At 37.7% G+C, this 20657-nt stretch overlaps 2 protein-coding genes and 1 long non-coding RNA gene across 4 annotated transcripts in view; 1 reads left to right on the top strand and 2 right to left on the bottom strand.

The window, feature by feature from the left end:
- Window positions 1-1614: 1614 nt before the first annotated feature.
- Window positions 1615-7932, bottom strand: vps26bl (vacuolar protein sorting 26 homolog B, like). Its single transcript, XM_067494301.1, has 6 exons — window positions 7564-7932; window positions 6213-6369; window positions 5960-6124; window positions 5637-5812; window positions 5368-5510; window positions 1615-3584 (listed from the first exon to the last, which is right to left on the bottom strand). Exons 1-6 carry the CDS (start codon window positions 7784-7786, stop codon window positions 3447-3449), a joined length of 1002 nt encoding a protein of 333 aa, XP_067350402.1. The 5' UTR covers window positions 7787-7932; the 3' UTR covers window positions 1615-3446.
- On the top strand, window positions 7859-11768 carry LOC137109004 (uncharacterized). The gene is made up of 3 exons (XR_010912259.1): window positions 7859-7992; window positions 8104-9476; window positions 9790-11768. It is a non-coding gene; the product is annotated as an uncharacterized lncRNA (long non-coding RNA).
- A 1147-nt stretch (window positions 11769-12915) lies between these two features.
- Window positions 12916-20657, bottom strand: part of LOC137109003 (junctional adhesion molecule 3B-like) — a 32957-nt gene continuing 25215 nt past the window's right edge. For both annotated transcript variants that reach the window (XM_067494303.1, XM_067494302.1), the window contains 8 exons: window positions 20122-20190; window positions 19916-20029; window positions 19668-19820; window positions 18877-19079; window positions 17658-17757; window positions 17394-17523; window positions 17231-17285; window positions 12916-16282 (listed from right to left, as the gene is read on the bottom strand). In XM_067494303.1, coding sequence (XP_067350404.1) covers window positions 16247-16282; window positions 17231-17285; window positions 17394-17523; window positions 17658-17757; window positions 18877-19079; window positions 19668-19820; window positions 19916-20029; window positions 20122-20190 — 860 coding nt within the window. In that variant the 3' untranslated portion in view covers window positions 12916-16246. The remainder of the gene's footprint in view (window positions 16283-17230; window positions 17286-17393; window positions 17524-17657; window positions 17758-18876; window positions 19080-19667; window positions 19821-19915; window positions 20030-20121; window positions 20191-20657) is intronic.

Below are 20657 nucleotides of genomic sequence, written 5' to 3' on the forward strand. Positions count from 1 at the left end.
TTGAACATTTAGTCTTTGAAAGTCTGGTGGTCTGAACAAGCAATTTTGCAAAAGATTGCTGTGAATATTCTAAAAGCCATTTTAGCTCCTTCACAGGTCAGGATGTTAGTGCCATATAAATGCATATTATTTTTTTGTTTTTACATATATACTTTAAAGATTATAACTTAATTTTAGGACATTGTTTTTGCTCAGCCAATTATGAACTGCACCATGTCTGGTCTTCAACAAGGCAACACAGCACAACATTCCACTAATAATATACTTATATTTTACAGTTTAAACAACTTTAAAGTTTCATTGCGTCACATATCCTGATGGTATTAGTCATCATTTTCAGTTAAATAATCTGCATCATGTGGTAATTGTCAAGACACTCCTAGGCTTCAGCATAACATTATTAAATGGCAGTCTTCCAGTCTTTTTAGTTATTTTCTATCCTTGAATTTCTAGCGTTCCAGTGTTAGGATAGTAACAAAAAAGAAAAAAAAGGGGATTATACTGTATATGAAAAAGGCTGTGCCAGTGGAAGATGTCCCATTTATCTGATTTAATTGCAATCTAAATAGCCAGATAGAACAGGTGGAACTGTTATTTTAACAAAGACTTAAGAGTTTGCAAACCTTTGTTTAAATGGTAATTGCTCTTCTGACATCTCAAATGCATGTTATTATGTAATTCGTATATTTTCATGGGACAGGAAAAGGCTGTGGGAGAAAATTCTGACCGGTTGAGAGTTCATTAAAGTCGAGAAAATTTGTTTTCTTCTACTTGTTTAAGTCTAGGTGCAGAAATGTTAAGGAGTGCTGTCTTTGTTAAGAACATGATTGAACAACCTTTGTTGTACAAAAAGATCAAAAGCTTTTGACTTATCACTTCAATTGTTGCCACAGAAGAATGTGTTCCACACGTTGATTTGGCATGAGTTTTTACGCCGGATGCCCTCCCTGGTGCAACCCTCCCATTTTATCTGGGCTTGGGACTGGGATCAAGATGACCCTTGCTGGGGTGGGATTCGAACCCACAGCCTTCTGCATCTCTACCCAATGTTCTACCACTGACCCGCAAGGGCCCCTTGAACAACTTTTATTGTAACTCTATTTGATTGTTGTGTCACTTGAACGTAAGAAATTTCAGATATGACTGTGACAGATGTGCCACCACAAAGAACGGATCCCACGGAGTAATTCCTGTTCAAGCTAATCAACTGTTAGATTCCATTCCTCTTTTATCATGAATTAGTCATTTAGCATATTTTAAGCTGTCTGCACTAAATGTAAATGCTAAAGATAAGTAATCCATTACAATGACACTTAACATGCATATTTTTTTAAAATTTGTCCCCCCAAAAATCTGGCTCATTAAATAATTTTATCCAAGCCTGCCCTCTAGTGATAACATCTGCTCCCTACACTGCAGATTCTTCCTAAAGAGAAGTTTGATATCCAAAACGACAATTTCCATAGAATTAAAAGAAGTAGAGATTGTCGGAATAGAGACAGACTGAAACAAGGAACCAAAATTTCCACAGATGCAGACTGAAGATCAAGCACATATTGGAAAAAAACAACAATTATAACACACACTAAATCAGTAATACAATTGAAACTGATACATTTTTCAGTTACTCCATTTTAATGCAAAGTAAAACAAGGATATAAAATGAACGAAATCAACATTTATAGACATGAAGATCGAATATGTAATGAACATAAAAAACAGGAGGGTTGCATTTACATTGTGCATTTATGCTGTAATTTTCATAATTCTTTGCTGCTTATACCTCTGTTATAAACTGGGTTAGTTTAGCTACTGTATGTCTGTACCAGTACTGGCTAAAAGTTATATAAGAGCCACATAAATGAACAACAACAACAAAAAAATACCTATACTGTATATATGGTCATTCCAGGTTGCTTTGAGTTTCTTGACAGGGCACAATTCCTTTACAAACAGATTTTGATTAACCTGCTATGTCAATGGAGGCAACTGCCAAAATGAAGGAATAAGAGGTAAGGAAATTATGTAGGATAGGGCTTAGCAGTACACTGCACCAACTGCTCTCTAATATTACACTGAAATATGTTGGCAATAAACCCATAGCTAACTAACCAGCAGCCTACGGACTACTGACAAGCAGGATTCATAAGCATCTGGAGCATGTCAGCTTTGACATTCAACACAGGTGTAATACTGTCTATATTCGTTGTGATGTGATGCCATGGAAGGTTTATGTGACCTCTAAACCTGCGATGAGTCTGGTGAGTTCATAAACAGCACTGAGAGCAGACAAACAGAAAGAGATCACAGTGCACATAAGAAAGCATAATATCAGAGACAACAATAACAAGAAAATCCCAAAGTGCTCACAAATGCCACATTTGTTCTAGCAGCAGTGGCAATTCCTAACACTGTCCCTCAAGCAACTAATCAAATGTGTTAAATGCTGGTTAAAAATTATTTTTGTTAAAAAATAAATACTCTGTAGTCATACCTGTTTCCAACAACACCCTTGGAATGTATGAAAATATTTTTAACATCGTTTTATATAAATGCATACATTTATTTTTTCATTCTCATTTACAGCATTTTTAGGTTTTGTAGTTTTATTCAATTTCTAAAAAGGTGGTTGTTTTTTTTAAATCAAGAAGCAAAAATTTTTCCAAAAGTAAAACCAATAACCAAAAGGTAATTTTGCAAAACATGGCCTGATATTTTTGTGAGGCAAGACACAGAAATGTACTGTCAGATCCTTTGTTTTTTTTAACCAACCACTTTTTAAACCTACTGTGTCTCTGCACAGCACAATTTTCTAACCAGTAAGTAATCTGGAGGAAAGATTGTGTTACAAATACACCCAAGGTGGCTCTTTTGATAAATACTGCGTATTCATACACAAGTGAATTTCAGACAAATGTACTGGTATAACAGCATTTGCAAATAATATTTAGGTGCATCTAATGGGTGAGGACTAACAGTAATATGCCAAAAAGTTAAGCACTTCAAGTCCTGTGCAGTTGCCCACAACAGAGAAATTAAGCGATGTTGTCGAATCATTCGTAACTCCACCCAGCTGGAATTTGAAGATGGTTAAAACAATCACTCAGCCTTGACAAATTTGTCATATTTCAAAACCTGTCAATGAGTACACACACACACACACACACACACACACACACACACACACACACACACACACACACACACACACACACACACACACACACACACACACACACACACACACACACACACACACACACACACACACACACACACACACACACACACACACACACACACACACACACACACACACACACACACACACACACACACACACACTCTTGATGAAAACAAAAAGTAGACATTCAAACTTTGCTGAAAATTTCTGTACAGCATTTGCTCAGACAGTCACTACAGAAAGATAAAGTATTTGCTGGAATTTAGCTGTTCTCTTTTTCATTGCTCTGGGACAGAGACTTCTCTGTATTGGAGGAACCTTCAAAGCGCTGCGAGGCGATGGCTGCTTGCTGAGACATACTCTTCCTCACTATGTCACCTTTCCTCCATAGAGTGATTTCCTGCAAAAATACAACACTAATGCTATACAAGATAGTATAAAAGGAATGTACTATGGTGGTTTGCTACACCTACCTCTCTGCTAGAAAATGATGGTCAAATAGTGCATATATAAACAACACTGGCAAGAAAATGTTTGGACACACCAAGATATTATTGTATGTTTACACTTAAATGTATACTAAAAACCAAAACAAAGGAAACATGTTTATTATTCACCTGCAACTATTTAATTGCAGGTAAACCATCTTCATCAAAGATTACGTTTTACCACACCATTTGTATTTGCTACTTAATCAGAGTTAAATTTGAAGGCTTTTTCCAGAAAAACAAGTGCAGATGCTCTTAAATTGATCATGCATGCGCCTCCCAGGTGATAAAATGGTAAATGGTACTCAAAGCACTTTACATTACTTGTCATTCACCCATTCACACATCGATGGGGGAGCTGCTATGGAGCTGTCCTGCACTACAGTCGCCCCTAAAACATCTTAAAACAGATTTGTGTCCAGTAAACCAATATTATTCGTTTTTATTTTGCATTTCCTCCATAGGGGGAGTGACCTGTCATTTTCAGTATAAAGGTCAGCTGTCCATTGGGGAGAGTTGCCAGAAGAGAAAAACCTGACTAAGGTTGACAAATACTAAGAAATGATTGCAGTGAGCTAGGATATAGAAACGGTGGACTTAAGATGACTGGAACAAAGTGTAGATGACTGATGGGTGTGAGGTGTTTGGATCTAAGAGAAGAATGCCTCAGTTCATTAAAAAAGATAATAGATGCCTGTCTAACACCATCAGCGAAGCATTAAGGTGAAAACATGATTATCTGGGGATGTGTTGGCAATGTGCAAAGCATCCTCAATCAGCATGGATACCACTCCATACTGAAGAGGCATGCATTCCCTTCGGGGAATGACTGATTGGGGAGAACTCTTTTTTACAATGACAATGACAATGACTATGTGTGTTTTGCGTGAATTTTCTGTCTTTTGGGTTCAATTTACAATTATTTGATAAAAAAAACCAACAAAAGACAACAAAATTACATAAGGGCTCAGGAGTTTTCAAACATTTTCTTGCCAGTGTACATAAAAATAAAAATATACAATTACAATTTTACCCATTAAATTTATCAAAACTCTTAATCTCAATATTTTGTAAAAGTATGGACTTTAAAGGGGGTGAGTACGCCTGAAATATTCAGTGACCAGGAAATGTTCTTGTATCCCCTGACTTCTGCTTTTAAATGGCCTTTTCACAGAACAATCCTTTGTCTTTATGGTGTAATTTTTGGCCAGGATTCTGATTTGCCAACAACTGGACTTCCAGATACCGTTAATTTATACTACATTCACTCAAACATTTATTGCACTTGTGTGATATCCACTTTATCAGCTGTATGACTTCTTGGCTGCAAATGATTTAAGTATATCACTTTAAAAGGGGTTAGGCACCTATGCAATAAGCTATTTTGCATTTTCTTATTGAGATGGTTTTGGCAAATATTTTTCACTTTTGGTGAAAAGAGAAATTGCATCTACCATATTTCAATGTTGAATAGAAGTTAAAGAGGAAAACTTTGAAGGGTGTGAACATTATTAGGTGCTGTAGCCTGAACTTTTTTACCAACACCTTGGTGGAATGCCTCTTTCATCGTTGACATTTTCAGTTAAACAAGTAGGAACCACTTAGAGCTAAAACAGTGACAGTCTGTGTGTTAGCAAACCAATGAACTACAGATCATTTTCAAGCCAAAATGAGGACAAAATGCAGTATGTGTACCTGCTGTTTGAAATAGCGCCTTTCCTCCTCATCAATGAGGACCAGGTTGAGGTAGTACTTCACAGAAAACTTCTTGTTAATGTCCCTCATGGTGGGCGTCAACTCATAGCCTGCCAGAAACAGCCTGATGGGGATGGACTCTCCTGCAGAACAAGAAGTATGAAGCACATTTAGTGCAACAAATAAACTCTAACGCAAAAGGAAACAACCCATCATCACTAAAGAAACCAAGTCAGTTGTACAATACAGACAATATAAAAACGTATTACCTCTGACTGGGGCCCCATCCATGATTTCGTACTTTGCTATTGTGTCATTCTCATGGTAGACATTGGGCCCTGTGCCTGTTGTTTCCCGCTTTATGATGTCAATCTCCATATGCTTGATCTTAATCCTCACCAGCAGAAAGTAAATCTTCCCTACTATCACATCTTTTAGGTGATACCTGTAAGTAAATGACAACACTATCTGTCAAAAACCACACAGTCCTGTTCTTACTTTTTCTTGTCTTAAGGAAGGAAACCAATGCAATTCTCATTTCAAAAACGAATCTAGAGCTATTTTGGTTAACTGATATACAAACAAGTCTTACTTTGATTTATTGTACTCGAACTCTATGTGTAAGCAGTCCTCAATCCCCACTTCCATCTTGATGGAGGAGTTGAGCTCAGGATAAGTGCTGAGTGTGTGGACTACAATTTCCATCTCTTTGCTGATGTCATTCAGTCTCCGGCTTATTGTTGCCCTCAGAAAGTACCTGGAAGTAAATGCAAAAGTTTGTTATGAAAGACTAACACTACAAATTGTGGGCACCATGTGCGTTGCTATGACACAGTAGAGCTCACCGTAATTTGACGTTCTGACCAGTGTAAGACTCGTAGGGTTTCTCCACATGCGTAAATTCAAAGTCAAATGTCTGTGACTGTGTAAGCTCCCCTGGCCGAGCCAAGTCTTTCACAAGAGACACAAACTCATGGTGGTTTCCTCTGTCATAGTACAACTCTACAAGAGACACAGGGACAGTGTCAGAATATTGCAGTAGAGCAGTTTGCCATTGATTGGAAAAGACTGTGCAGCTGTCAGCGTAAAAAGAAAAGCTTGCACAAGCAGCCATCAATCTGCTAATCGTATATTATGTATTATTGGCCTCTCACAGCACATCCACTGCAGTGTTTAATAATAGTATTAATAGTATTTTCCATATAGAAAATTATTTATGTTGATGTTTCCCACCCAGTTATTTAGAGACAAACGGTGTTAGGAAAAATTAAGATGAAAGGGAGGGGGCAGACATGATTTAAAGAGTGAGGTTCATGCTAAAACGATCTGGCAAGTATCAATTAAGAACACTTCTCTCTACTGTTACAGCAATGCATACACTGTAACATGGAACTCGTCTTCTTTATAATTGCAAAACAACTGCAGCTGGACACAATGAGGAGTTTTCTTTTCTTAAAATAAATTTGGCTGATTGATAGCATTACACAGAAATCTTGTGCAAATAGTTGCAGAATTAAATGTTAAATATTTTACAGAACTTCAACATAGCTATAATGTGTGTAAAGTTGACCTAATGATGTTATCAAGTTGAATTTTAAGGATTGTTCATAATATTACTATGGGCGGGATACCTGTCAATTTATAGTTTAAATGCTTGTTTCAAAGAAACTAGCAACCAGCGCTATTAGACAAATGTAGTAGAATGAAAACGAGCAAAATAGAGACTAATTAATTGAAATACTCGAGTACACTACATGTAAATTTAATTTGCATTTCATTAGTGACAATATATTATAACATCAGCCCTAGAATTTTATGTGGAAATTATTTAGCAATATGAAAAAGCACAGTTCTAAATTGGCAGCTGCACTTTTTAAAAACAAGGGTCAAAAGTCAATGAGACCGATAACCAATGGCGCACGTGTCAGCTGACGCTAGCTTGCATTTCCGTCTGTCACGAGACCCGACACTGTGAAGCGACACCCATTCCTGAGTATTGTGATTTGCAGAGGGTCTGTGTAAAGTTACTTGTTCAAATGTTACTTATTTGGACACCTAAACTAAAATATACGGTGTACGCGTTAAGTGGGGTGCTCAGGGTCTGTAGCTAGCTCTCTAAACGTCCCCTGTCACACTTCGGCTACTTCTGTCAGTGTGAATCTCTCAGCAAGAAGCGCAGGCCCGCCAGCCGCTCACCTATCTGCCCGATAAACTCAATCTTAATGCCGTTGTGCTCCAGCCGTTTTCCTGGGTATTTCAGCGTCACGTTGACTTTCCCCGACACCGTTTCCCCGTCATAGAAGAGAAAATACTTGTCCTTCCTGCCGTCTTCGGTTTTATGCTCAGCTTTCTTTCTTGTTTCGGCGTCATTGAGAATTACATCGATGTCCGCACTTTGACCGAAACCAAAGAAGCTCATTCTTGCCGCTCGTCAGTGAAGCTCTGTCACTGGGTCCTAGTGAGAAATAAAGCCCCCTGTTCTACAAACAGCTCTCTGTAGTTTCTTGCTGTTAGAACCGTGAGATGCCCAGTACGAGCAGCCCGGATTGTAGTGTTTCCGAGTTACAACTGGCCGACAGCGCATGCGTCGACAGTCACGTGACGGAAGAACGTTTCATGTAACTTGTAAGTTATATTTTTAAAGTTTTGATACAAAATGTACTTTCAAAAGCAAACGTTTTCAAAGTGATGTGGTCGAATGTAAGGATTTGATCTTTTGCCGTTACAATATAACAGGCAGAAGAAACGTCAAAGCCTGCCGTTTTCGGGAATTTGCCGCCCGGGAAACAGTCTTTCAGGTACAGGAGGCCGCATTTAATATTAGGCAATGTTTTTACTGAAAGAAAAAAAGAAAAGTGAGAGAGAGGGAGTGTGTGTTGAAGTTTACATATTTTTGGTTAACAGAAATACAATTTTGTTTTCTTTTAATTACCTTGTGAATATCATGATAGATTTTAGAACTATTTAAACCTTTTGCTGAGAACTAGGAGTGAAGAAACTGCTCTCTGAGTTATGGTCAATTATAGCATAGAGTTATTGTTGAACTCTACTTATTTTGCAAGTTTAAAAAGACCCCTAAACAAATGATTCTTCAAAAAGAAAAACATGCCTTTTGCAGCATTACCAGACCCGAGGTTTTGTTGTCATCAGTGATACTGTATTTGGCATCTGCTGTTCTCAAACAGGCTGGCAAGTCACAGATGAGTGACTTCCAGACATTTGTTTTGCACTGATTTCTGCAAATTATTTTGTTGTAATAACATTTTTTGCATTGTCACCATGCTAAGCTCTTTCAGATGGAGGCAGGCCAGTGGTTGATTGTACGTTATCACCCACCTCTGCTTACACAGCTCATCATGTGACTCAGCAGTATACAGACTGTGTGCTCACACAAAGGGCAGAAAGAATTTAACGTAGTTTTATTAAGTAAGGACTATGTATTATATTACATGAATGTATATTATATGAGCAGCATTCAACCAAGTCTCAATGTTTAGCTGAATATTTTTCTTTAAACTTTCTGTTATTTAGTTATTTAGCTGTGAAATGAAAACAAGAATTTTAGAGTCACCTGAACAACCTTAAACATAAAAAAACAAGTTCCAAAAGTGGGGATTTAAAGTTGTTAAATTTTTTTTTACAAAAGTGAAATGAAGTTGAATGACTCCAAAAAACTACAATATTATTTGCTTATTGTATTGCAGGGATGTTTACTAATATGTGTTGCTTATTTTGTATGTGATGGTTAGAGTAAAGAGAGACTTTGTCCAGATATGGTAAATCCAGTGTGGCCATACATATACACATACTGTACTTTTCAACAGATAAAATAAAATAATCTCTAAGATCCATCTTTTTTCCTCATTTGATTATGTTTTCTAGTTGTTTAGTCATTATATTCTATAATGTCAGACATGTCACATGGAAATTTACCGTTGTGTTTTCATCTCAGTGATAGAGCATTGGGTTGTGATGTAGAAGGCAGTGGGTTCCAATCCTACCCCACCAGGTGTGGCCCCACCCATCCACCAAGGGTTAGCTTGGTGCTGGTCCCGAGCCTGGACAAAAAATGGGAGGGTTGTAGCAGGAATAACACATGCCAAATCAAGGTGGGGACATGTTCCGCTGTGGTGACCCCTGAAGGGACAAGCCGAAAGCCGTTGATCATTCAATTACAATTAGTCATTCAGGAGACATTTTTACCCCAAGCTACTTACAAGTAAGGAGCTCACACTAGCAGTGATCTGGGGTTCAATTATCTCATAATACACACACACGAATGATGACAAATACCTGACAGTCTGTTCATGTTTTAGGCACAATACCCATTTTGATAGAATTGCCACAATAACTACACATATAGTATGTATCAATATTAACATGTCAATTTCTTTATTATTTCTTGCTTAAATTTAATTTCAGCTCAAGTTTTCTCTCAGATCTTTGCCGACGTGTGACAGAAAAGACATATGTTGAACGCAGTTGGTGTGTTAGCAAAACTGTGCCACTAGAGAGCAGAGTGGAATCACAACAGGAGGCGGCTCAACCTAAAAGTGGTCTCTAAATCAAAATCACTTTGAAAGGTTTTTGCATTTACATTCCTGATATTAAATGCCATTATTCATCATTACACATATTTTTTGGATTGAAAATCTTCTGAAAGATTATAAGGTTGTATCATGTAAGGTTGTAACTTTCTATATACTTGTAATGTATATATATACGTGTATACAGGGTGAAAAAGTGTGTGAGAGACTTATGAGGTTCCAATGGAAAAAAAAAAACCCTACAATCTCTTAACTGTCTAATTAGTTCTGGTGAAGAATGATCCTCCTTTTTTGAATATTTTCATGATCACACTTGAAATGTCCTTTCGCTGACTAATGTTTACACTGAGTCATTTTTGAGACAGACAGATAAAATGTCCCATAAGAGCACACTGGGACATGTGAGAGTGCTGCTTGGTAAACTATAACGCTGTATCACATTTGGACAAATGACTTCAGACTTGGAATGAGCGGGGGGCTTCTAGCTGTCTTGAAATGGATAAGACCAATTATTTATGTGAGGTTGAGAGCAATAGGTGCAGCTGCAGCCCTACTCAGATGCAGACAAATATCCTGTCAATGTGTCAGTTCATCATGTCATGCGGTCATATTTTCTAAACAGGCTACATCCTTCTGTCAAGTCTGATCTTCTCCATCTGTATTTCTCCTCACTGTGGTGTCTGCTCTGCCCACACTTGTGTTTGCAACTCTCGCGCCATCTGTATTTGACTAGTGTAGCCAGAAATTGATAGAAAAATGACACTGGGCCAATAATATCTATTAATATTAGGATTAGACTGATAAACCAGACATGTTGCAGTGTCACATTGTTTCTCTACAGCTTAAAATGTCCCTCTGCTAGTGCTAAAAAAAGATTAACAGTTTTTATCATGTGTTGTTTGATTAGTGACCTTTGAAACAAGGAAAGGAAGAAATAGCCTACAAATGACACAGTTTCCCTAATTGTCTCTAGAAAATCTTGAGTATGTAACAGTCTGCAGCACAAGAGAAACATACCATAATTTTTCTGTCTGGAAAAAATGAATCCAATTTCAGAAAGCATGGTAATGATCTTAGTAGTAAAAAGGAAAAGTAGCATCCATGACATTATATATTGTATGATTCATGTACAGATTTTGATTTAGAAAACCTTGTCTGTGTTTGCCTTAGATCTCTGTTTAACATATGTATAAGCAGGATTTATTACATGATAACAGTTCTGAAAACCCTACCTGGCCCAGTGGTTTTGTAATTTTGAGATTGTGCTTCTTTGTTGGCGGATGTGACCTGTCCAGGGTGGGGATGGGAACGGGCTGTTGGGGGTTCAGTGTTTTGCCCAGGGACACTTCAACATGTAGCCGGGACCGGGGATCAAGCTACTGTGGTGCATGGACGACTGCCTTTACAAACTGAGCTACAGCCCCCCCTGAATTTGTCTGTTTTTAAAATCTTTAATTCAAGTAAATTGTAACATTACAGTAAAAATGAGCCACAGAATTAATTGAAGTTGTATATTAATATTTTTATACCAGACACAATTTCAATAATTTTCTCTATATCTGAACCATTAGAGACAACATACACCATAAGGTTTTTGTAAATGTGTCACTGGAATAACCTGGAAATTTTTCCAAATGATCAGAAAAAGTATTTATATCAAGGTCAAATGAGATTGTAAATAAAAATATAATTTTTACTATTATTGACACCATTAGCAGTAATAAAGGTACTAATAAATAACACAATGGTTTGAATTTTTGTTGACCTTAAAAACTAATTTGTGGAGTTACTAACAGTTCATAAATTGCCTTTAAACAAATTAGGAACATATAATTTATGAGTAATTGTACAAATATGACTTCAGAATGTTAAATTAGATAATTAGTGGAGTTCTGTAGTGTCTGGTTTTAGGCTCACGGTTATTTAATTTCTACATAAATAACCTTGAAATAGTTGAAATGTATTTACTTTGCAGATCATACAAATTGTTATTTGCAAGAAAACATTTTATTAGTGTGCTGAAAGCAGTGGAAAGAGAAACAGGAAATCCATGAATTATGATGAATATCATGAATATAAGAAATGAAGAAATGCTTTAAATTCAATGGCGAGAAAAAGATTTTAACTACCATGGTTCCACATGGTTCATACACATTCAGTGAGTGTACTGTGGATCCTAATGACCTTTTAGCTCCTTCCGCGTCACTAAGGTACTGTATATAAAAATATCCTTGTTAATTCAAGGTTGTTACTGTGCAGTACCTGTTACTCTAATCAATGTGGTGATGTGTCTTGTTTTAGAAACTGATGTAAACACCAACATTGAACAAATAATATATATTTGGTATTTACTGAACATATAAACTCTGTGGTATGGCAGTGAGGTGACAAAAGGGAGATACCGACACATGGTTACTTACAAAATCTTGTCATATCGTGTAACTTTCACAGGAAAATTGCAGCTGCAATGAGTCAGAGTCCAGGTAATGGTTTTAATACTGCACTTAAAAATGTTCTAAATCCACCAACAATCCACGATTCATCAAGTCTACTGTTGTTTTTGATCCCATGTTGAGGGAATGGGTGAAATAAGTTTTAATAGATTTTTCTGTGACTTAAATAAAAGTGTCTATTTAGGCTGCTGCAAACCACGATATTATCCCTGCTGAGCTGATTGATTATAATGCTCTTTATGCAGGGACTTGCTGCCAGTTGGCACAGTTAGCAGAAAGGAACAAGCAAGCTGTTGGGAATGGAAATGGCTTAACTCGCTCTAATAAATTACGGCTTTAGATCAACAAAGATGCTGTCAGTGGGACATTTGATGGACCTTCACACTATTTAGGATTTCTGTGAACAGCAGGAGACACTAGAGTGGTTTAGGAGGGATTGGAAGAATCATAGAAATTTTGAAACCACTAGACTGGCAGTGCACATGCACCCCCCCCCCCCCCCACACACACACACACAAAAACACAGCACAAAAGCAAACCTCTCCAAGAATGTTAGAAGTAAGTTTATTAATCACAAATAATGGTTCTAAAATGAACAAAAACAACCCCAGCAGGCCCAGCATGGACATTCTACTGTGTGTGAAACATGTTTTCTTACGTATAACCAGTCAGTAAAAAGTTAAACAGTGCTGGATCAGTGAAGCACCACCATCCTTAAAGTGAAAGACAATAGTGAGTTAGCTTAACCACCCTTTCAAAAAAAAAAGTTGAAATGTTAATATAATCACTACTGCCTTAACAACCTACCACATTATAGACAGAATGGTTTATGACTGTCTGAGAGGGAAATGCAGGCCTGTGTGAAGCTGTAGTACAACACTTTGCATGAACTGTTATTTCTAAAATTCTCCATTGCAACTGCAAGTCCACTTTAAATTTACACATTGTGTTTATTTTCCTAAAGTGTATGGTTTCATAATAAAGTTCCCCTTGCTGTTGAGTGATACATGAAAACCATACCTCAGTGTGTGTGAAAATGAAGCACTGAACTTTTAAAGCAACACACTCACAGTGGTTGGAGTGATAGATTAACTAGCTCACCAAAATTAAAAACCTTAAAAAACTCAGACCAAATACACTTAGTGTATCTTCCTGTTGGGACTGAACTGTTAAATTAATGTGTCATTAATAAACCAGAGTCCATATAAATGTCCTGCTTTGGGTATCTGTATTTTTTATTTTCCTGATAGTGCTATGTGTCTTTACCAAAAATAAGTCCCACTAGATTCAGGCACTAAAAATATTTCTATTTCTACTCCAACATGTCTACATTTTCAAATCTATGAAAAAAAAAAACAACAACAAAAAACTATTTACAAATTTGCAGATATGTAACTAAAGGAGGTGGAAATTGGCGGTGACCTCATTCCTCTCAAACGCCGTAGTCGTTCAATAAATGCAGAACATGAAGCCTTTGACAGTACTGTAGAAATGTGCGAGAGGGACAGCTGAAGGAGAGACTGGACTTCCGTAAATGCAGAAGGCACTTAAGAGGAATGAAATCTGGAAAAATAAAGAGGGGGAATTTATGCATCTGTGTGCTGTGTGACTGCTGTGTGTATCTCACCTACTGTATGATGAATGTATATGAATTCATTTAACTGGGTTAATTTTTAAACATATTCGCTTTGTTCCCTAAAAGGGTAACTTCACCAATTTACAACAGTTTTTTTATTATTTTAGTTTGAGGACTAAGGGGTATTATACATCTTCAGCTTTCCCTATTTTAAAATGCGGATTGTAGCCATGACAATATGACTTCTGGAGGAAATTAAATTATGTCATCTGTGGGAGTTTGCTTACAGGTAGAAGCAGAGAAATATTAAATAGAGGAAAGGCAGAGGGAAGTGTAATACTCATGTAGTCTTCTTACATGAGTGAAAGGAAGTTAGTTGAATTGGTGGAAGTCACTCTTTTGAATGAAACTTGTTAACAGGAAAATAATAATAATAATGTCTGAGCAGTGTTGACAACTTCTAATGTGCAAATGTTAGGCAGATCGTCTCTACCATGACTGCCAGTTAACATTTTTTTGAAAAGCATTCATAACAGCTGAGCTAAAGAGCCACATAGGCTGCACTGAGCTAATATGAAAACTGAAAGATGACCTTACAGATGTGAGCACTGAACACATTTTGTATTGACATGATGACTGAATTTGCCACCCATTATTTCAGAGGCTCTTTTTTCTGTGTTACCAATGATATGATAAAATGTTAACTTCCTCAGTCTTACAAGAGTTTCATATCGCCTTAAACAGGATTTCTTATTATTATTTTTTTTTACGTTTTTCACCACTTTACATAATCTTTAGAAAGAGAGAGAAAAAATCTATATACAATCCGTACGAGAGTTAACCGTCCAGACCCCAGTGATGTATTTTAGTAATTCTGGTGTGTAGGTCAGTCCTGTTTGCCTTAAGCTTTGTGGAGAGGAATGAGCACAATGTGAGCTTCAGTCAAACCCGAAGTGATTTTTCTTTCCAGCTAAAACATTTACTAACATAATGTCTAGTCTCTAACATGGTATTAGCAAAAACAGTGTAGAAACACATCAGCAAAAATCCACCACAATTCATATCAAACCCAGTTTTTCACCAATTGTTTTGAGTACCTTTAGCAATTATTGTGAAAAAATAGGCAAATCGGTTGTTAAAATAGCCCACTGTTAATGACAGGTTTTATCAGTGACTCACAGAAACACAAAGCTGTGTTTTCTGTGTCAGGCCATCCACTTTGTTTCCATTTAGGATATAACAGGTACTATCTAGTACCATGTCGAGTGTTTAAAGTACAACTTCTTACATGTATATAACTAGTGTTGCTTGGTTCTGGAAGGTTAACGTACAAACCCTGTATACTTATCATTATGGTGTAATACTGAACATATGTATGACAGCAAAACTCTATCCTGGACAGTAGAGTCAATATATACACGATTACCAGCAACCATAGAAGGACACTTAAAATGAAGAAAACGCAGCACTGATTGTGTACAATGTTTCACAGCATTTGACTGGCACTCTTTCAAAGCCTCTTACTAAGACTATCTACAAACATGAACAAAGAAGTCTGTCACAACAGATACTGAGGATTCCCAGCCAGAGAAATTAAATATGTAAGATCGCCAAACCACATCTTGATATGCTAATACAAGTTATATTTCATTTGTCTTTCTTTGTCTGATTCCAAAATTGTAAATGTTTACAGCTTGATGCAAAGTGGTTAAAGTGTTACATATTTTTATCCACAACCAAAAAAAAAAACAAAAAAAAAAACAAAAAACATGTTAGTATTTTACAAATATTTAAAAAAGTAAACCTTTGTCTATAGGCATTTTAAAATATATTCCATCAAAAATAGTCTGACAAATTTCAACAGTAGAAAAGAAATGTTATACAAATGACAAAAGATCAGAAGCTAACAGTTTACAGTAGAAATGTGCCATGATAGACTGTTTTGTAGGAGAAAGAATCTTTGCTATCTGGCAGAAACACTGTTTCTTTTTATCCGTCTTGATTACGGTTGAAAACATGCAATAACTGTAAAGTAACAACTCCATAATTTAGCTAAAGAATCCAGCCCTGCCCAGACAAAAGTAGACAATTCCTTCTCAGTCCCTACGTGTGACAAAGCTTTACATATTGTTGTCCCGTGAAATCTTTTCACCTTTGGCAAACTTGAGTAGTTGGATTTCAGTTATGCTGAGAGCTCAGGGCATGAACTGTGGCAGCTCCATGGTTAGACAGTGTGAATCGAGTGCATTCCCACATGTCATGTCTTTCATTCAGCACAATTCCCCTCATCATCTTCTCCCTTCTCAGATCACAAATGACGACTTGTGTCGAAAATCCCCCTGCAGAGAACGTACAGCCAAACATTAGCATGTTTAAGAGATAATATATGTATGTTCCTTTAGTATTTCAGCAAAGATTTAAATCTCCTTTACTGCTATACTTAATGAGAACTCTGGCTAGAACAATGTAAGAACTGAAGTAGGTGAAAAGCCACAGGTACAGTAGATTTAAACCCGAGCCTGGTTTTCCAAAGATAATCTTCAAATCCTCCTCAAAGTCTATTGAGTAAGATGAATTTGATTTGATCAAATACATACAACACACTTGGACATGAACACAAAAATTACTAAAACTTAATTAAAATACACCATTATGCATAAACCTAAAATGTTGTTCATATTCTACTCCTGTTCAATTAACTTTAATTGTGACTCCTTTGTAAAGATGAATATTCTGGTCCAAGCAAATTTATTAATTAAATAATACAAAATCCTACCTACATACATTTAGGTCATGTCCACTAACCTGTTCTCGACTGTGACAGACCAATCATGTTTTAAATATCATAATCATGATCATCAGCAGAGATCTTTCGGAGACTAGGTGTAGGTGGTTACTTTGTATTAGTGCTTACAATGTGCTATTTGTTTTTAGACCGAGAGCCGCGACACACCAAGCCAACAGTCAGCCGTCAACTATTGTTGGCCCCTCGCACTAGTTGGACCCCGTTTGTGGATTTTCAGCGGATTCAGCATGTTGAATAAGCTGTGGTTCCATCAGTGAGAGAAACTACTGTGGCTCGTCAGCTTAGCATGAGAAGAGACCAAGGTCTGTAGTGCCATCAACAATGGCTTATCCAACATATTCTCATTTATAAGTACTGATAAACTGTCTGTGGTGACAATTTTTTGTTTACTTACAACTTATTGCTTGTACATTCACAGCCCTAGGTGCTCAGCTTTCTCTGCATTTAGACATTGCAAAACAACCAGATATAATGTACAAACCTCATCCTCTGTCCTGACGTAGTCCACGCCATCTCCTTTAGCTGGAACCTTGTAACTAAAAGACACAAAGCAATATGGTTTTCTTGATGATTGTACATAATGGTTAGATAAGTTTACCTGTATTTGCTGATGGTATATATGAAAGGATGTGTGGCTGTCTTACTTGTTGCCCGTCTGTTTTTGGCTAGAGAAGTAGCCTCGTTTGTATGCACAGCAGATCCCCACTGTTATACACAAAAGCACTATAACCACAACCAGCACTCCCATTACAATCCCCAGGACATCAAGATCATCTGTTGAAAAAAAAAAAAGCAGGAATATTTGGCTAACATGATCAATACTGTCTTATGACACAACACTAAATCACCCTTGATTATGTATTGCGTCATCACATAAGGTACTCTTTAAATATCTGTGCCACACTTACAGACTTCCATCATCTGGCTTGGACACTCAGCGTATCCGGCATCATTCTTTGCTCGGCAGAAATATTCCCCGGCATCTTCTTTTCTGACAGCAGTGAACCTCTTCACAGAAGAAATCATACAAGGATTAGTTCAACTTATTAAGTCCAATTGATACAAACCTCCAAATAACAAAATAATTACGACACATTGGCTCCAGAATCAGCTTAATGTCATTTTTGAGTCAGAGACTGAATATTTCTGCCCAGAGGGAAACAGCATTACTATAAGTTACTGAGAGCAGAGAAGAAGTGACATACATACCACATTTACATTCTTTCTGATAACACACAAAATGTAATGACCATGTCTGTGGACTTTAAATATGGAAATTGACCACATGGAAGGACTTCTGTGTGTTTCTGATAAATTAGTGAACAAATGAGCTCACTGAGAGTTCAGTGTTCTTTCCTGAAATCCTTGGGGAGTGAGTACAGAAAGGTACATTTATACTGTATAGAACTTAACTTTACAAAGTACATCAAAAGGAAGCATAGCATACCAGAGCAGATTATAGGGCAAGATTATTTCAGGTTTTAAACACTATATAAAACTGTGTTTGTCATTGCAGAAAGCAGTGGCCTTCACTGCTCTTACAATTATGTAATATAATTGTCAAACACTGCTTTGTGTACTTTGTGTGGTATGACACAAATCAGACATTGTACAGTTCTTTGCTATACGAAATTGATCATGAGATTGACAGAAAAACTGGCCTGTACAGTGATATAATCTGTCTGTGTATAATCTGACAAATTCCAGTCTCTATGCCAGCTGCTGGACAATTTTCAATCACTAGAGAGATGGAGAGGAGCCATAAGGGTATTTACCTGTGGACAGGTATAGTAAACAAATTTTCATGCAGTTAAAGCTATGACTTGCAACAGTGTTTCTAGAGTTCACATGAAGACACAGTGTAGTTTGCAGTGGTGTGACAAGGTTGGCAGGAGTGTGTTCCAGGCGAGCCACTGAGCAGGTCAAGCTCTTCTGGAAAGCAAGTGAGAATTGAGGAATGTGCAAACGAGGACAGCAGATTCCCCTCGTGACTCAAACCCTCTTGCACCATCAACTGTCTCCCCAAAATATCCGTCCCCACCCCTGGGCGTCCGGCCACCATCCCCGCTGCCCCGCCCTTGCCACTCATTCAGGTCCTTGTCCAAAGACACACACGCACATACTAACCAGAGTTCCGGTGTCTGTGTTCAGTGTGTATGAGGAGTTGAAGAACTTGGAGCTGATCTTTGGGTCAGTGGGAATCTCCTCCCTGTTCTTGAACCACTGGTACTGAGACTTGGGGAATCCCTCCTCCTCCACACAGCTCAGTTCAGCTGACTTCCCAAAAGGCACAGATTTTGGGACACTGCATTTTGGCACCACTGGCTTTACTGTGGTGACACAAAACATATGATCATAGTCACTGTAGCGAGTCTTCACTTTAGATGAATTATATGTTCAGTGAGCATCAGGGCGATAAAACACAGACACTATGCTTCCATGATGCTGCTACCCCCACGATTGACTTTGATGCTTTAAAAATACAATGTTACCCTGACTGACCCTTCATGGTTCACTGACTGCATGGACCGTACTGGACACAATTTTTGGGCAGTGCCAAAAAATGCCACCAAAACACGTAACGCTGGCTTTCTTTAGAACTGTAATTCAGAGCAGATGCAGTTTCAGAGGTTTCCTCTTATAGCCTTGTACACGCCTCTGCAGCTGGGCAGGTCTGGTCATAAAGCATCCTCATTTGTATGCCAAAGGGTGGCTGTGACCTACAACACGGTTTCATTTTACAACATCCTAAGTGTGAATCATTATCACACTACCTTAACATGCCTTGTCTTCTACATTTCCCTACAATTATGTTTATAATACTTGCATATGCCAGTCCCACCTTTATGATACATACACATCATACATAGGGTATAAGCCTAAAACAGTTTAATCAGTGATGCAGGTGAGTCAGTTACCTCTTACAACAAGGTCAATCACAATCTCATCAAATGACTTCTGGTCATCCATAGCTGTGACCTCGCAACGATATTTAGCTGTATCTGATCGTGTGGCATTGGTTATCACTAATGAAGCAGGTTCTTTGATCTGCGCTCTCTTCTCCAAGTCACCTGCCAGCAAAAAAACATGTTTAACACAACATAAGTATGTTAAAAAAAATGAATTTAAAAAAAAAAGAAAAAACAAAGTCAGGTATGTAAATTACCTGAGATCTTCTTGTCAAAGTACACATAACTTGGTCCGTCATTTGTTATCTTCTTCCATTCAATTCTGGGATTGGTTGTTGAAATGGACTCTATCAAACATGATAACTCAATTTCTGGAAGACAGAGGAAAAGAAGTTGTTAGACAGATATACAAAGTCAACTGTGATGTGCATTTGCTGTGGGGGTGTTTGTTATTATCTCTTACTGTCAAACTCATCAGTCCATGGTGAGTTGTTATCTGTTTTCAGTACTACTGCTAGGACATTGAAATAGCCTGCAAAACAAGAGAGAAGAGAAGATATACAAGATGAGAGTCTGAATCTCTGATACACTTAAAATCTCACACAAGATACCAGCAGATGTTAGCACACACCAACATGATGATCTAAACATTCTAGCCTTGCTCTGTTAGAATCTATTTTCCATTTTTAGTTGTGTTGGTGAAACTGTGTGTGTGTGTATATGTGTTGAGGGTGGGGGTGCTGTTTCTATGCACAGTGGATAATTGTGCAGGGAGGCATGTGCCCTTTTCAGGGCAAGCTCACCATGCCAGTAGTTCAACTGCCTGCCGACCCCTTTCTCTCTCTCTCTCTCTCTCTCTCTCACTAACTCTGTCTGTTGGTCCCCCCCCCTCTCTCTATCTGTGCCTGATGCTCATGCCCATGCGGGACTAATGGTGCAAAAGCACCCTGGAAAAATCTGTGTTGGTATGTGGTACAGGGACAGGGCCTTGGGAGGGCG

Source organism: Channa argus, chromosome 24 (assembly GCF_033026475.1).
Source record: "Channa argus isolate prfri chromosome 24, Channa argus male v1.0, whole genome shotgun sequence".
Classification (NCBI taxonomy): Eukaryota; Metazoa; Chordata; class Actinopteri; order Anabantiformes; family Channidae; genus Channa; species Channa argus.

Coding starts and splice junctions, on each gene's coding strand:
- vps26bl (XM_067494301.1), bottom strand. CDS start 7,786: ATGAGCTTCTTTGGTTTCGGTCAAAGTGCGGACATCGATGTAATTCTC. Junction 6,125..6,212: donor GGTCAGAACGTCAAATTACG/GTGAGCTCTACT, acceptor ATTTACTTCCAG/GTACTTTCTGAGGGCAACAA. Junction 5,813..5,959: donor TTCGAGTACAATAAATCAAA/GTAAGACTTGTT, acceptor ATTTACTTACAG/GTATCACCTAAAAGATGTGA.